This window comes from Myripristis murdjan, chromosome 24 (genome assembly GCF_902150065.1).
Source record: "Myripristis murdjan chromosome 24, fMyrMur1.1, whole genome shotgun sequence".
In the NCBI taxonomy this organism is placed as follows: domain Eukaryota; kingdom Metazoa; phylum Chordata; class Actinopteri; order Holocentriformes; family Holocentridae; genus Myripristis; species Myripristis murdjan.
The window spans coordinates 5,144,816-5,162,707 of NC_044003.1; the positions used below are offsets into that span (position 1 = coordinate 5,144,816).

Sequence of the window (17,892 nt, forward strand, 5' to 3'; positions counted from 1 at the left end):
CTGTCTGCTGTGTTTCTGCTGAGATTTCTTACAGTTTTTTTTTTCAATTGTTTCCACACAATTTTGAAAACAGGGCTCCTTTTTTCTAAACACCAAACGCCACACCCAATCTGTTTGTTTGCAAAATGAAACATATCAGCCAAAACCATAAACAAATTGATAAAAATCTTATTTTGTTCTCACGTCACGAACACAATCTTTCAATGATCGTACAGTTTCAAACTATTACATACTAGATAGATAGATAGATAGATAGATAGATAGATCTTTATTGTCATTGCACAATCATATACGGTATAATACTACCTTAATAAATTCAGTGTTGTGCAGTGCTTGGTACGTTTATAGTATTTGTGTACTTTCTCTGTATACCTCAAAGTAATCATGAAGAATGTATTGGGTTTGTCAGTATATTTTTGTCATCTAAATTATCCCCTAACCATGCTCTCAAACAATATTTCTGAATAAATTCCATCACTATTTCTTAAAAAAGGGTTTTTAAAAATGTGTTTTGAATTTATTAAGGTAGTATGTAATAGACTGAAACAGTGTACGATCATTGAAAAACTGTGTTTGTGACGTGAGAACAAAATAAGATTTTTATCAATTTGTTTATGGTTTTGGCTGATAAGAGGAGGAGGACATGGAGGAGGAAGAGGAAGAGGAGGAGGAGGTTCTTCATTTCTATCAGTTTGTGTAGTTGGTGCTTTGTGTGTCATTCAAATGCCGGTTTGTCTGTAACGATGCAAAATCCCATTTTTTAAAAAGAGTTTGAAGAGTTTTAGAAGACTGGTTTGCTTTAGAGAGAGATGCATAGTGTTTTGCCGATGTGCCAGTGTGAGGGATTTTTTTTTTTGTTTGTTAGATTTTTGCAAAAAAAAAAAAAAAAAAAAAAAAAAAAAAAAATAGCCTGTCATTTCCAAGATAGTGCTGAAGCAGTCAGGAAAAAAACCTGTAATAACTTTAATCACCATGATGGCTGCCGAGACTTCCTGAGACAAACCTGTCTGAACACTCTGTTTTGTCTGGTTTTTGTTTTGGGGGAAATCAATCGCGCGCGCACACACACACACACACACACACACACAGAAACACACACACACACACTCACAAAGGCTAGCACTGAACATACATGAACAGGCGAGGGCTCTTGACCCATGCAAACTGTTTGCTTACATAGTACATGTGTGTCCCTGTATGTGTAATCTGAGATTAGACGTGTTTTTCTCCCAGATGAGGGGAACACGTTCAGGTTTCAAAAATGACTGCCCACAGAAATGGAATATGCTTTCAAGAATTAATAAGTATGATCAACTCTTGGATCCCCTGTGGATGTTTTCCAGGACGAGCTGGATTAGAAGCGTATTATTTCAGTGTTCAACTCTGTTTTTTTTGTTTTTTTGTTCCATAGTTGTTGCTTTTGTGATTCTGGCACTTGAGTTTCTTATTTTGGATCCGACTTTATCGTGTGTGTCGCTCGATCGCTGCCAAAAACAGTGTTTTGCATGAAAAGTTTGTACAAATGCAATTCTGGCAGCTTTTCTTCCAAATCTTCCAGCATCACAGTAACATAAGGAATGACATCTTCTTCTTCTTCTTCTTCTTCTTCTTCTTCTTCTTCTTCTTCTTTGGTCGTTGCTCGTGCCATCAGTGTTCGCCAGGCTAACACACACGCACACACACACACTTGCTAAGCTGTTGAATGAACATGAGTATACATCGAATCTATATATACATACACAATTCCATAGATATTTTGCAGATATATATTATTAATATTTTTTAATATTACTCTTATAGGCTATGCAAAGGTTTTTCTTCTTTGTGTATTATTTGTGTTGATCTGTTTCTATCTACAGTGGTGGAAAAAAGTTTTCGGACACCCTTAAAATTTTACACAATCTCACAATCTCAAATGTTATCATGAAATATTTGTGGAAAAATCTTTTTTGTGTTTCAAAAGGTGTGGCTGCATTAGACAGATACAAACAAATACAAATTATATTTTTTTGTTTATTGTTTACAAGAAAAACTAACCAAACTAAATTCTTGACAGTTGAATCTTTATCTTCAGGTGTGTTTCCTGCGTTAGGTTCCTTGTTTTAGCCATTTTTGTGTCTGAAGAACTTTCAGATGTGCTGGCTTTATGTAGACACCAAGCTTGGCAACAAAAATTGTGTCTTTTAATAAAAAGAACGACCTTCATCACTGGTACCAAAATGAGCCAATACTCAAAATTTCTTATGTATTTTTATGGAACCAATCCATTTGAAGTTTTTAATGGCTTTTTTAGGATTTGTTTAGCATTTTGGCTGTGACTGTACTAAAAGAAATTGCACTTGAAGACCTAAGAGTGATTTGTTAATGCAATATTTCACAAATGCATGGGGTGTCCAAAAACTTTTTTCCACCACTGTATCTACCTAGTTTAGGTTATTTTTCCTCTGCTGTTTAAATTGTTCATATTTCTATTTTTTATATATTCCTTGTTTATAGTGTATATATTGCTTGCTGCTATTTATCATCTGTTTATACTGTAAATTTGCACATTGCCCACATCTATGCACACGGTTTTTTGCACATTGGGTACTTAGATCTCTGGTGTCATCTTTTATTCTTTATTTTTTATTTATTTAATCTTGTAATCTGTGGATACTGTTGAAAACTGTGAATTTCCTTCGGGATGAATAAAGTATCTATCTATCTATCTATCTATCTATATGTATGTCTGTAGTGTTTGTTATGGCTGTTGCTTGACCCCATTCTTCTAAATATTGTCCCTCTAGTTATGATAAATGAAAAACTGTTTAGCTTATAACTCCCGGCCTTCTGAGTCTGCAGAGACGTGGATGAGAATGAGCAATGACTGGTGCTAAAGCGTCATAATTACATGACGTATTTTAAATGTGAGCGAGTGAATAACTGACAAGTGAAAACCAGCGTAGCGCTCGTCAATGTTTTAAAACCCATTTTTACTCATTGGCTTTTAACCCAGCATGAGATGTCGCTTTGTTTTATTTGTTTATATCCTTTTTACTGTTTTATTGCTTTTACTGGTTTGTTGTTTTATGATCATTTATGCACATTGATTTTAAATTCCGGCATCCGACGTTGCTCTGTTTTAATTTATTTGATTGTTTTTATTCTTTCCACTGTTCTTACTGTTTTGTTGTTTTATTATCATTTGTGTACAGCACTTTGTTTCAGCTGTGGTTGTTTTAAAGTGCTATATAAATGAAGCTGAGTTTAGATGAGTTAGGTAGCAGCTGTCCTCAGAAACAAACGTGTGACAGTGGAAAATGTAATTGTAATCATACGATGTCAACACACCGTATCACACGTCTTCATCTTGATGCTGTGACGTGGTCCTGATGCAGCAGAGACTCTTCAGTATCACACAGCTCCTTTCTTCCACATATAGCCTGCGCTCCTTTATTTTCCTTTATTTTATTTTCCTTTATTTATTTATTTTTTTAGGATTAAACCTCCTTCAATTAAAACGGTTGAATCCATTAAAAATATTCATTCAGATTCTTTATTCATTCTATTCACTCACTCAGAAAATTTCCTAATGGAATTTTCCAGTAAAGGAAGAAGTGAGGAATTATCAGCCGTCTCTTTTCTCTCTCTCTTTCTCTCTCTCTCTCTGTCTCTCTCTCTCTCTCTCTTTCTCTCTTTTTCTCCATCGGTGCCTTTCCTCTTAATCACAAGGCGAGAAATCCCTTGCTTCATCATTCGCCAGTTGTGTGTGTGTGTGTCTGTGTGTGTGTGTGTGTGTGTGTGTGCGTCCTTGTAAATGGCTGTTGCCTAACTGGCCAAATCTAGGCCAGCTTCTCCACTGTGAACACCTGAATAGAAAAGGAGAAGAGAAACAGAGAGAGAGAGAGAGAGAGAGAGAGCATGGGGAAGAGAAGGAGAGAAAGGCCAGAGGTGGAACAAAAAGTGAAATTTGTTCATTTGCAAAGACATAAATTGCATTTTTAAAAAAATAAATAACTGAAAGTTGTATGTAATGAATCACATTGTGGACTTTATGAATCCAAAATCCACATTTTGTTCCACAAAAGCCAATATCGAATAATAACTTGACCAAGAAAGATGGGGCATGTTGTTATAGATGCACAAGGTGTGTAAATGTAAATCGTCGTTTTTTAGTGAAAACTGATGGACCTGCTGTCTGTTCTGGGCAACTTCCTTTTACGTGATGATCCTGAAGGCAACACGTCGGCTACTTCAGGTGTTGAATGTAACTTAGCGATGGAGGACGAGCAAAATCTCAGACTCGGGTCGGGTTCAGACAAAAATGCAGCCTGATCCGCGCTTTAGTGAAGAGGGATGGAGTGCACACTAAGAAAAAAACAAATCCTCTCCAGGCATTTTTTCATGAGTCCAGGTGGGAAACGAGCAGCGAATCGTGGAAAAGGAAGCAGGTTCACTGCAAAAACTCAAAATCTTACCAAGATTATTTGTCTTATTTCAAGTCAAAAATGTCTTATCACTAGTCAAAATATCTCATTACACTTAAAATAAGACATGATCACCTCAGAATTAACTTGTTTTTAGACAATTGTCTCTTGTTTCAAGTGAAAATTTGCTTGAAACAAGTGAAAATTTGCTTGTTTCATTAGCAAAATTTGCCAGTGGAAAAAGTGAAAATTCACTTGAAATAAGTGAAAATTAGCTAGAAACAAGAAACACATTTTGCCAATGAAACAAAGCAAAGTTACTTCTGAGGTGATCATGTCTTATTTTAAGTGTAATGAGATATTTTGACCAGTAATAAGACATTTTTGACTTGAAATAAGACAAATAATCTTGGTAAGATTTTGAGTTTTTGCAGTGTGAGGTTTTGCTGCCTGTTGCTTCGTAAACAGGCTGTTCTTTGGAATAAAAAAACTTCCAAAATATGTTGCGTGACTCTTCATGATCACCTCAGAAGTAACTTGTTTTTAGACGATTGTCTCTCGTTTCAAGTGAAAATTTGCTTGTTTCATTGGCAAAATTTGTTTCTTGTTTCTAGCTAATTTTCACTTATTTCAGGTGAATTTTCACTTTTTCCACTGGCAAATTTTGCCAATGAAACAAGCAAATTTTCACTTATTTCAAGTAAAAATTGTGTAAAAACAAGTTACTTCTGAGGTGATCATGTCTTATTTTATGAGATATTTTTACTAGAAATAAGACATTTTTGACTTGAAATAAGACAAATAATCTTGGTAAGATTTTGCGTTTTTGCAGTGTTGGTGGGGAAAAAAGTTGACGAGAGCTCGACTTCATGCTCGACTCTGACCAGCCATCATTTGAACCTGAAGTGTGTTTTTAGTTTTATTTGCTTTGATGACACAAGTTATTTATTAGCATCATCTTTTCATCACCAAACAGTCGTGCTGACGTGACATTTATGACAGAGACTCGTGTGCTGCAGGCCTCGGGGACATGTTGATATTATGTCAACACCCTGATGTGAGGCTGGATGTGATCTGGGGTTTTGGATATGCGGATGTGATGCGACTTCATCAGAGCAAACAGCAAACTGAGTGAACCCACTCCTAATCTGATTATCAGATTAAAAGTGTCCTCACAATATTGATATGGAGTTTTTGTGGTGTTTGATTTTGCCCAGATAACGCAGCAACAGTTTGCTTTATATTGTTCATTATGCACATCTGGACTGATGTGTCTTCATGTGTTTGGGGTCGAAAGAGACGAGAGGGAGAGAGAGAGAGAGAGAGAGAGCAGGGTTTGAGGTGTGAATCAGAGGCTGCAGGTGTTTTCTCTGTGTGTGTGTGTGTGTGTGTGTGTGTGTGTGTGTGTGTGTGTGTGTGTAACAGGTCTGACAGGGTCTCAGGGCGACATCAGCGGCCATTAGTATTTGGCGGCACGAACACAAACTCTGACAGGTCGGCAGCATCGCCTGCAGCGTGTGTGTTTGTTTGTGTGTGTGTGTGTGTGTTTGTGTGTGTGTGTGTGTGTGTGTGTGTGTGGATAAAGACTGTTAGTTCTGACCTCTCCTTTCATGTGTTTATCTCACCTCCAGATGAACTATGACGAGCCGCGTGAGTGCGCATGCGAATGCACACACACACACACACACACACACACACACACACAACATACAGTCCTCAAATGGCACTGCTCATCAAATATGAATGATTTTCACACCATCTGGATGGTAATCTACAGTAAACAACCTCCTCTCTTCTTTTGCATCTTTTTCTTCTCTCCTTGTTCCCTCTCCTTGTCTCCTTCACTTCCACACTTTCATTTCTCTTTCCTCCTCTCCTCCTTCCTCTTTTTCTTCCTCTTATCTCCTCCTCCTTTCTCTATCCTCTCTCTCTCTCTCTCCTTTCCCTCCTTTCCTTGTTTCCTCTCCTTGTTTCTTCCTTTCCCACTTAAATTCTCTCTCTTTGTTCCTTTCCTTGTTTTTCCTCTCCTCCATGCGGTGACTCTCGTCCCACACACACACACACACACACACACACACACACACACATCATCAGTGTCCTCGTTAAGACTGAAGGAGGTGCTTCTCCTCTGCGGGGCCTCACTGGGACCGGACGGGGGTGTGAACTGGTTTTGTGGAGCTTCCGGGTCAGAGCTGGGCCGGGCCGTGGCTCAGCTGTCTCAATGTTGCTGCTGCTGACACTAATGGGTTTTCGGGGGCGAGCGGTCTGGCTGCCTCACCGCTCTGGCACACACACACACACACACACACACACACACGGGCTGTGTGTCAGAGCCCTGAGGGCCCCGCTGGAGGAGCTGCAGCGAGGCGGCTTGTTTTCTTTTGGTGAGACGGGATCAAGGCGGCGGCGCTCCTGAACGTCAGAAACGTCACAGCAGGGAGAGACAGGAGCCAGGCGAGGGCTGGGGCCGCTCCACCACATCGCCTGCTTTTTTTTTTTTTTTTTTTGCTGCTTCAGTGTTTTGTCAGAGATTGTGTGTGTGTGTGTGTGTGTGTGTGTGTGTGTGTGTGAGAGCGAGGGAGTAAGTCGCCAACTCCTATGGAGCGAAATCGCTGCCAAAACTGAACAAGCCAACAGAGCGTGTTTCACAAACGCCCCGTGATTCACTACCAACGTAGTTTGATCTTCAAATACAACAACTCAAAATCTTACCAAGAATATTTGTCTTATTTCAAGTCAAAATGTCTCATTACACTTAAAATAAGACATGATCGCCTCAGAAGTAACTTGTTTTTAGACAATTTTGCTTGTTTCATTGGCAAAATTTGCCAGTGGAACAAGTGAAAATTCACTTGAAACAAGTGAAAATTGTCTAAAAACAAGTTATTTCTTCCACCAATAATGGTGGTCATGGTGGTGAGGGGGGGATGGAGTGCACACTAAGAAAAAAACAAATCCTCTCCAGCCATTTTTTCGTGAGTCCAGGCAGGAAACGAGCAGCGAATCGTGGAAAAGGATGCAGGTTCACTGCAAAAACTCAAAATCTTACCAAGATTATTTGTCTTATTTCAAGTCAAAATATCTCATTACATTTAAAATAAGACATGATCACCTCAGAAATAACTTGTTTTTAGACGATTTTCACTCGTTTCAAGTGAATTTTCACTTGTTTCACTGGCAAAATTTGCCAGTGAAACAAGCAAATTTGTCTAAAAACAAGTTACTTCTGAGGTGATCATGTCTTATTTTAAGTGTAATGAGATATTTTGACTACAAATAAGACATTTTGACTTGAAATAAGACAAATAATCTTGGTAAGATTTTGAGTTTTTGCAGTGAACAGAACACCATTAACAAACCAATGCACTTTGTTTTGCAGATACAAAATGTCCCTATCAAACAAACACACAGCCTGTTTCTCGTACATCGTGCTTCAGAAATCAAGTTTCCAAAAAATTTTTTTCCCGACAAAGATAGAAACATATCATGAGACGATTTTTCTTACAAATGTCCTGTGTAATTCGCCCTCCACAACAGCAGGTGGCGCTGTAAGTCAGTTTAAACGAGCTTAGATCTCTACGGCGGGAGGTGCAAAATTGCAAAGTTATCCTCTTTTTTTTTTCAGACACCTGGTAGAGCCTCCGAAGTGCCGGATCCAGTTTAGTGACGTGTAAATAAATGAACTTTTATTATTTTGAATAAAAATCAACATGATGACTTCAGCTGAAGGTCTAAAGGACGGGGAGGGTGTGTTTGCTCAAGGGCACTTTTGAAGGAGCCAAACTGGCAACCCTGAAAAGCACAAAGACATCTCACAGTGAGCCTGGAGGTGTGTGTGTGTGTGTGTGTGTGTGTGTATGTGTGTGTGTGTGTGTCAGGATCACTGCCTTTCTTAATTTTACGTTGTTGATTTTTATTAAAAAGTCACAATAAAGGTATTTTTTTGTAATTCAGATCTTTCTCTTCTTTTGTCCCTCTTCTTTCTTTTCCTCGGTTCTCCTCCCCTCTGTTTTCTGTTTCTCCTCCTTTTTCTTCTGTCCTTCCTGTTCTTTCTTCTCTCCTCCCTCCCCTCGTCTCTCCCTCCTCCTCTCATCTCCCCCCTCACGTTTGTTCTGTTTCACCTCTCCTCTCCTCTGAGAGTTGAGGCATCGCAAAGTTTACACGTTGCAGTGCGTAATAATCACTCAGTCACGCGCACACGCACACACACACACTCACACACACACACACACACACACGCGTGCACAAACACTTTTCGGGGAGTATGAAAGCTTGTTCATATCAGCTTCAGCATCAGTCATCTGTCAGCACAACTCTTATCCATACATCTCTGTCTGTCACTGTCTCACACACACACACACACACACACACACACACGGTGTTATCTTCAGATCGCTCCTCTCTGGCGGAGCTGCTGAATAAATCAACCGCAGGAAAAGCAGAGATGGAGACAGAGAGATAGGAGAGACGGAGGAGGGAGAGAGGAGCATGATGGGATATGATACGACAAATATATACAGTACAGAGCCTCATTCTCAGAGAGGGAGAGAGGGAGAGAGAGAGAGAGAGAGAGAGAGAGAGAGAGAGAGAGGAATGAAGGAAGAAGGGAGGAGGTAAGGAAAGAAGAAATGCAAATTCAAAGTGACAACAGGCTGCATGCTCTTCATTTTTAAAACCCTTACCTTTCCCAAGAGTGTGTGTGAGTGTGTTAGTGTGTGTGTGTGAGTAAGTGTGAGTGTGTTAGTGTGTGTGTGTGTGTGTGTGTGAGTGTGTCACTGTATCATCAGTTAGTGTAGTCTGTGTTTCTTTGCTTGTCTGCTCTATTTTTTGTATCCCGTTCTGTCTCTGAGTTTCTTTAGTTTTCATGATGAAAAAATAAACTGTAAAAGAAAGAAAGAAAGAAAGAAAGAAAGAAAGAAAGAAAAAGAAAGGATCCCAAGAAGTAAAAAGAAGTAAAAAGGAAAGGATGAAGTTGGACGGTAGATAACAGCAGGAGTTTGCTCCAGTGTAAACCATCCCATTAACGCTGACCCAGCAAATCAAATCAATTTATTGTAGTTCATCTTTAGTGAGGAAAACAAGAAAAAACTACAGAAAAACATATTTATAAGCAGAGAGTAAAAAATAAAATGACTGAAAGTGCGTAAAATAAAAGCAAAATCTAAAATAACGGCACGACAAACGCAGAAAATGTGGTTCATAAAGAAAACAACAGACAGAGGCTCTGGCTCGAGGTCAGGAAACGCTGCTGAAGTTTCCTCGTCTTCTGGGCTTCACTGAGCGTAAAAACACCATGAAACTGAGTCAGACCAGCGTTTGGTTTGAGATTAAAAAGTCCCTTTACTGGTGAAGAGTGGAGCGATCCAGTCCAAACACATTCTCCTGCAACTAAATGACTTTCTCAATTATGTTTTGAGGGAAATGCATTTTATTCTGCATTACATTTGCTTGTGATGTATCAGTTCAAGCTCTGTGTAAAGCGACGGTGGTGTTTGGTTTTAGCTTATTTAGCACAGGGGGTCTTAACCTTTTTGACCACCTTCTCCAGGACAGTGTGGCCCGGGGCCCATTCAGATATTAACACGTTTAATTGATCTTACCCTTGGATGGATTTGTGTTCAATCACTAAATCAAATCCACTTGCAATTACTAAGATAAAAGTTTGTCAAATAAATTACATGAGACAATGTGTTCATCACAAAAACATTTATTTTCATGTGTCTGTAAATCTACACATACAACAAGACAACAAACAGGCCAACAATTCATGGAACAAATGTGCTAAGAACAAGTTTAAGAACAAATTTAAGAACAAATCTAAGAACAAATTTAAGAACAATTTTAAGAAGAAGTTTAAGAACAAGTTTAAGAACAAATCTAAGAAAGTTTAAGAACAAATTTAAGAAATTTAAGAACAAGTTTAAGAACAAATCTAAGAACAAATTTAAGAACAAGTTTAAGAACAAATTTAAGAAGTTTAAGAACAAGTTTAAGAACAAATCTAAGAACAAGTTTAAGAACAAATCTAAGAACAAGTTTAAGAAGAAGTTTAAGAACAAGTTTAAGAACAAATCTAAGAACAAGTTTAAGAACAAATCTAAGAACAAATTTAAGAACAAGTTTAAGAACAAATTTAATAAGTTTAAGAACAAGTTTAAGAACAAATCTAAGAACAAGTTTACGAACAAATCTAAGAACAAATTTAAGAAGAAGTTTAAGAAGAAGTTTAAGAACAAATCTAAGAACAAGTTTAAGAACAAATCTAAGAACAAATTTAAGAAGAAGTTTAAGAACAAGTTTAAGAACAAATCTAAGAACAAGTTTAAGAACAAATCTAAGAACAAATTTAAGAAGTTTAAGAACAAGTTTAAGAACAAATCTAAGAACACTTTTAAGAACAAGTTTAAGAACAAATTTAAGAAAGTTTAAGAACAAATTTAAGAACAAGTTTAAGAACAAGTTTAAGAACAAATCTAAGAACAAATTTAAGAACAAATCTAAGAACAAATTTAAGAACAATTTTAAGAAGAAGTTTAAGAACAAGTTTAAGAACAAATCTAAGAAAGTTTAAGAACAAATTTAAGAAATTTAAGAACAAGTTTAAGAACAAATCTAAGAACAAATTTAAGAACAAGTTTAAGAACAAATTTAAGAAGTTTAAGAACAAGTTTAAGAACAAATCTAAGAACAAGTTTAAGAACAAATCTAAGAACAAGTTTAAGAAGAAGTTTAAGAACAAATTTAAGAACAAATTTAAGAACAAGTTTAAGAACAAATTTAAGAAGAAGTTTAAGAAGAAGTTTAAGAACAAATTTAAGAACAAATTTAAGAACAAATTTAAGAACAAGCTACAAGAAGAACAAGTCACAGTAAAAAGGAGGAACCCTGATCATTTTCATTTGAACAGGTATGATGTTGGTGTCGTTCTCGTTCTCGGCTGTGTTGCAGAAGGTTTGCGTTGCAGTATGAAGTTGGGCTGCAGCTGATGATACTTTCCATTTGCAATCTGTTGACCCTCTTCTTGATTAATAACTTTGACTATAAAGTGCAGCAAACTGGAATTCATATTTTAAATCGATGCAAAAAACCCCCCCAAAAAAACAGCTGAATCGTAAAAGTTAAAGGCTGAGTTCTTCTGCTTATTGGAGCGTGTTAAACAACTGACTGACACATTACCGCCTCCAAGTGGTGGGAGGCTGTATTGTAACTGAGTGTCTCATGGATAACAGCATGCGGCCGTCGCGGCGCTCGGTCAAACACAAACGTCTTCTCCGGTTTCAAACCAGCGTCCACGTTGTTGAAGCAGCAAAGTGTCTTGTTGCTGTCTTGATGCTGAAAAGTGACTGAGCAGCAAACAGCAGTTCTGAGGTCAGTGCTGCAGGTCTCTCTGCTGTCTGAAGCTCATCATCAGACAGTGATGGTGGCCTCCATAGGGGGCGCCGGTGAGCGTCTGCTCTGCTTGTCCCACACACAGGGCAGGGACGCTGCTTCACCTCAGGGAGCTCAGATGGAGTCCTGATCTGCTCGGGAGCTTTCACTCCGTCTCCTTCCTTCTTACCTGGAGAATCCTCCATTAGAACAGCAGCCCACCAAGGTGTGACACACCTGGCTGTTAGAGGGGACGGGAGACGGCCTCTGATTGGTTTAAACACAGCCAGGATTCATGAAGAGACTCAGTCCAAGCCTTTAGAGCCAGGAGCCTGGAGCAAACAGACTTTAGTCCAGCATTAAAACAGCAATAGTGGACTTGGACACGCCCTGGATGCTCTGCACACTGTGAGATTAGACTGTTAAAGTTGTTATTCAGATTATTATTTTAATATCAGAATACTGCAGTCTGTGTAAACACGGGCAGTGTGTTGCTCAAGAGAACGTGGGACGCTATGAGTCTTCATTTGCCTGACAGTTTTTCAGGTAAGATGGAGCTTCCAGCTGCAGCAGACCTGATTCACTTGGCATTTGCAATTCTTTTTTTTCTTTCTTTCTTTTCCTTTCTTTCTGTCTCATTGTATTTTTAATAGCATTTTTCTCCAAGAAAACCCTCAATAAATGAATTAAATCAAACACAAAATTGAGACAGAATGTAGAAACAAAAGACAAATAACCAGAGAAACGCTGCAGACGTAAGGCTAGCTGATGGTGCAGAGTTTTGTGTTCAGGTCTAGACACACGCACGCACACACACACTCACACATGCGCGCACACACACACACACACGCACACACACACATACCCTTTGGGAAAGGTGGCGTTTTTAAAAACGAAGGCCAGGACGGACCGAGCCGACTGTTTCTGTTTGAAAATGTCACCAATCCATCAATCTGATAGGTAAAGGCCAGGAGTCTCATTATGTGTGTGTGAGAGGGTGTGTGTGTGTGCACCAGCTTCACTTGGTCAGCAGCCTTTTCTTCCACAATAGAAGCACACACACACACACACACACACACACACACACACACACCATTATGTGATGTTTTTTAATGAGGCGCTGGCTGATCTATAATTCATCTCTCAACAGGTCTGATCTGACCGCTGTGTGTGTGTGTGTGTGTGTGTGTGTGTGTGTGCGTGTGTGAGGATATACATTGAAAATTGAACCCTTCTCATTCTACAATTCTCTTTCCATTCAATTTTAAATTCAAAGAAGCTTTATTGGCACATCCGTCCGAACATGAACAAAATCACAGCTTCATACCAGCAGAACCCAGAACAGAGTTATGGATCAAAATAATGATTAGTCATGGAGAATCAGGGAATCTGCTGATCCTTAAAAGGTCTTGAAGTCCTAAATGAGCTCTTATTTGAGGCTTTTTAAACATATTAAAGGAACAATTCACCCAAAAGTTTAAAAAAAAAAAAAAAATGTTTTTCCCTCTCACCCCTGTAGTGTCTGTGCGTTCTGATCTCTGGTTTCTGTGTGGTGTCCAGTCTGTCTCCCTTCACTCAGACAAAGTGACTGTGTTTGGTCTTTAGTATCCCGGTTTTGATTCGTTTTTTTAAGTATCCCATTTTTGTGTTTGTGCATGTAAACACCATATCCCGAATTCAAGAAACCCGGTTTTGCTACCTGGAGTCCTCCGATAGAAGCCGGGATACTGGAGCATGTACACACCTTATCCTGGTTTCTGACGGCTGCCCACTGTGTGCGCAGGCGCCAGAGTGACACAGCACATAAACAAACAACATGGCGGCAAAGAGAGCTTCCCATTTTTGGAGCGACGAAGAGACTGAATTTTGCCTGAAAATAATGAAAGAACTCAACATAACTACTGGCGCTTTTTCGCGAGCAGCTACTCGGCTCCACTCGGCTAGACTCAGTTTCGGTCGTAGGTTACCGAGTAGAGGCGAGCCGAGTAGGTGCTCGCGGAAAAGCGCCATGCGTGTTCAGACGGCAGAAGACACAGAAATGCCGACCTGTTGCGGACGAAGCTATGTGACGCTGGTTTTCCTCCTCGCACCGCTGAACACATCAGGTCGCGGTGGAAAATACTGAAGAAGCACTACTGAGTGTTTCCTAACGCGAAGCCCACTAGAAGCCACAGAGGTCTCATGTTTGTCTGACTTCTAAATATAATAAATATATCACACTTCCCGCTCTATCTGTTGTAAATAAAAGACGTAACGCGCCTGCGCAAAGAAAACGGGTTACTGGTATTTATCATGTATACAGGGATATGAATAACCCATGTAAACATCATATCCCGGATACGCTCAAAGCCGGGAGACTAAAGACCATGTGAACACCGTCAGTGTTAATTTTGACAACAAATTCTGATAGTCTTAGTCTAGTTTTACTCGACTAAATATCATAAGAGTTTTAGTCTTGAGTCTTTTATTCTTAGTCAAATATTAGCAGATTTTAGTCGAGTTTCCAGTCATTGGAAGTCTCCATCAGTCTGTTATGGAACGGTATTATGGTTTGAATATGCAACACAGACACAGATTTAATGGCTGTAAAACATGTATTTTATTTTATTTTATTTTATTTTGCCCCACACGGTTTACACACGGTCTTGTTGTCATATGTGAAGTGGGACCAGATCTTCGTTTTCGTCCTCGACCCAGCTCCGACATTTCTGCTGTTTGTGATGAGACATGCGGTCGCCCTCGGACCGGCTGCACTGCAAAGCGTTAACGTGTTGCTAACGAGCGAAGTCAACTGAACTCAACCAGAGCCGTGTAACTAAGACTGTGCAACTCAACACAACTAAATACAGCGGTGGAAAAAAGTTTTCAGACACCCCATGCATTTGTGAAATATTGCATTAAGAATCACTCTTAGGTCTTCAAGTGTAATTTCTTTTAGTACAGTCACAGCCAAATTACTAAACAAATCCTAAAAAAGCCATTAAAAACTTCAAATTGATTGGTTCCATAAAAATACATAAGAAATTTTGAGTATTGGGTCATTTTGGTACCAGTGATGAAGGTCGTTCTTTTTATTAAAAGACACAATTTTTGTTGCCAAGCTTGGTGTCTATATAAAACAGCACATCTGAAAGTTCTTCAGACACAAAAATGTCTAAAACAAGGAACCTAACGCAGGAAACACGCCTGAAGAGAAAGATTACACTGTCAACAATTTAGTTTGGTTAGTTTTTCTTGTAAACAATAAACAAAAAAATATAATTTGTATTTGTTTGTATCTGTCTAATGCAGCCACACCTTTTGAAACACAAAAAAGTGTCCGAAAACTTTTTTCCACCACTGTATGATGCAGGTAAACAAGATAACTGTGGTGGTGAAAACTAACATTTTCCTCTTGTTTTTATTCGTCGACTAAAGTGTCTGTTATATTTCGTCCCAGTCTTCGTCGTCACATCTGACTTTTTTTTTTTTTTTTTTTTTCCGTTTTTGTCCGTGAAAAAGGTTCGTTGACAAATATTTTTCGTCATAGTCTTTGTCGATGAAATGAACACCGCTCGGACACAGTGGAGCTGGACTGGGTCTGCTTTGACTTGTGCGGCTCAAGTCTTAAGAAAAAAAAGAAAAAAAAATGTCCATGTGGAAAAACTTCATAATAAAAGCAGCTCTTTACAAAATAAAATGTCACCGATACCAGAAATAATCCACAAAAGGCAGGAGAGGAGAGGAGAAGCTTTTCCTGTCAACGAACTGAAAATCAAATAAATGATTTAATCACCAACCTCTCTCTCTCTCTCTCTCTCCCTCTCTCTCTCTTTCTCTATGTCTCTCTCTCTCTCTCTCTCCCTCCCTCAGATGTACGACTCTTCACTACGACCCCGATCTTCCTCCCACGTCCATCATCATCACCTTCCACAACGAGGCCCGCTCCACCCTGCTCCGCACCATAAGGAGGTAACACACACACACACACACACACACACACACACACACACACACACCGGTTAGCACAGCTTCTACAGCTTTTCCAGTAAAATTCCAGTGAAATCAGCCAGGAAGTGGAAATCTGGACCAAAGACGAGGCCACATTTGGAAACAAAAGAAAAAATATTGTATATGATACTGACATGTTGTAAAAAAAAATAATCCAATTTAGGTATAAAAACAGGATCCCGGTTCCATTTCAAGGTCATTTTCATGAACTTTAACCTTTTTTTTTAACATGAACTTTTTACTGATTTCTGGTCGATGCTCTTGTCATTTCTTTCTGAGCGGCTCGTGGTCGTTGCTCCTGTGTTTTTAAAGTGTGTGTGTGTGTGTGTGTGTGTGTGTGTGTGTGTGTGTGTGTGTGTGTGTGTGAGTTACACTGAGACGACTGATTTTGGCTTTTTATTAAAAACTGGATATCAGCCCGTCGTGCTCGTCCCACTTTTGTTATGCGAGTTTATTTATTTATTTATTTTTTTGTTTGTTTTGATTTGTCCCAGATATCTGGAGACACAAATTATTATTCTCTGCCTTAAAGGTGCAGCCCGTCTAATGCACTGTGTGCTTTGTCTGTTTTTGGTGTTTGAATGGCTCTTACTTTGATCAGCCTTCAGTTTATAAGCCATGATGCTGTTTCACGAGCTTTTTACACCCCGACAAGAATAAAAGAAAAGCGAAGAAAAAGCACGAGTAACACTTTGGCATGAAAATGGACGAATCTGAAGACACTTAAGACACAAAATGCGTCTAAAAATATCAGAATCGAATCGGCGAGAAAACATTCAGCTGCTGAAATCCACAGCTCCCCCCCGCCCGCCCCCCCGCCCCACCGTGCAGGAGAACAAAAGGTCAGAGTGAATCAACCTGCCCTGTTTAAACTTCACACAGCCTGAGCAAACACACACACACACACACACACACACACACACACATGTTCTCTTGACCCTCACTGTTTGCCACATCTTTGTGTCTTTCAGTTTGATGATATCAGCAGGTTGGCACACACACACGCAGACACGTGCGCGCACACACACACACACACACACACACACAGAGCTCCAGGTTTTGGCCCTGGTTCAGCTCATTATACCAGAGTCAGTCAGCAGGGACCCGCTATGTCTCCTTACTATCACAGAGGACAGTGTGTGTGTTACGGTATGTGTGTGTACATATGTGTGTGTGTGTGTGTGTGTGTGTGTGTGTGTGTTCTCCCCTTCAGCCCTTCTCAAAGCTCTGCAGTTTTCAACCAATTAAAAGACAATCTGTCTCCCTGGGCCCCGCCGCTCCCTTTGGCTGTGACTCTGTGTGTGTGTGTGTGTGTGTGTGTGTGTGTGTGTGAGTGTGTGTGTGTGGCTGGGAGCTGGAGGTGGTGGTGGAGCTGCCTTTTATTTTTAGCGTGTTTTGCTGTGTGAATTTGGAGCACAGTGCTGCTCCTAACTAGGCTGCAAGTTTGTCAGTGTGACTCTGTGCTCGGCTGGAAGCGTTTTAATTGACATGGAAACGGCTCAAAAGAAGAAGAGACGCCTCTGCCGCCTCGACGTGTTTATTAAAGCAACGATCTGGGACATTTTCACATAAACACGGGCTTTGCTGCTGACTGTTTTGATTGCTAAAACGCAGGAGCGATCCGGCGTGCATCCACTTCATCAAGCGGCTCCTTTCGCCGCCTTCAATCGCGCTCGGAAAACTTCCCACCTCAATGCGCTTAAACAAGTTTTTTTTGCAGCAGGAATTGTTGCAAAGAGAGTTATTCGTCATTCTTTATTTATCCGGGAAGGTGCCGGGTGAGACACAAACAAGTAAAATTCGCATAAAAACAGCTACTTCACGTGATGGAATACGTTTCATGCGGTTTAATCCAGTCCACCTCAAGTCGAGGAGATTATGCAAAACAGCGGCGCGTTTCCTTCACAGCAGCTTGTAAATAAAAAATATTCAAAGAAAATGTGAGAGTGTTTCTGAGGTAATGATATTTTGCAGCTTGTTTTTTTTTTTTTTTTTTTGCCCAAGGTGCATAAAAGGAGAATGCAATTTCACCAAACCCCGAGTGCACCCCGGGGATATTTAAGAGATTAGTAGAACCAGGGCCAAAACCTGAATTATGCTCACCGTTGACTGAATGTGAGTTTTTTTT

General features: G+C 39.6%; 1 protein-coding gene across 1 annotated transcript in view; it reads left to right on the forward strand.

The window, feature by feature from the left end:
* galnt14 (UDP-N-acetyl-alpha-D-galactosamine:polypeptide N-acetylgalactosaminyltransferase 14 (GalNAc-T14)) overlaps positions 1-17,892 on the forward strand; it is a 250,690-nt gene that overhangs the window by 133,557 nt on the left and 99,241 nt on the right. Inside the window, exon 4 of the mRNA XM_030047809.1 lies at positions 15,627-15,725. Coding sequence (XP_029903669.1) covers positions 15,627-15,725 — 99 coding nt within the window. The remainder of the gene's footprint in view (positions 1-15,626; positions 15,726-17,892) is intronic.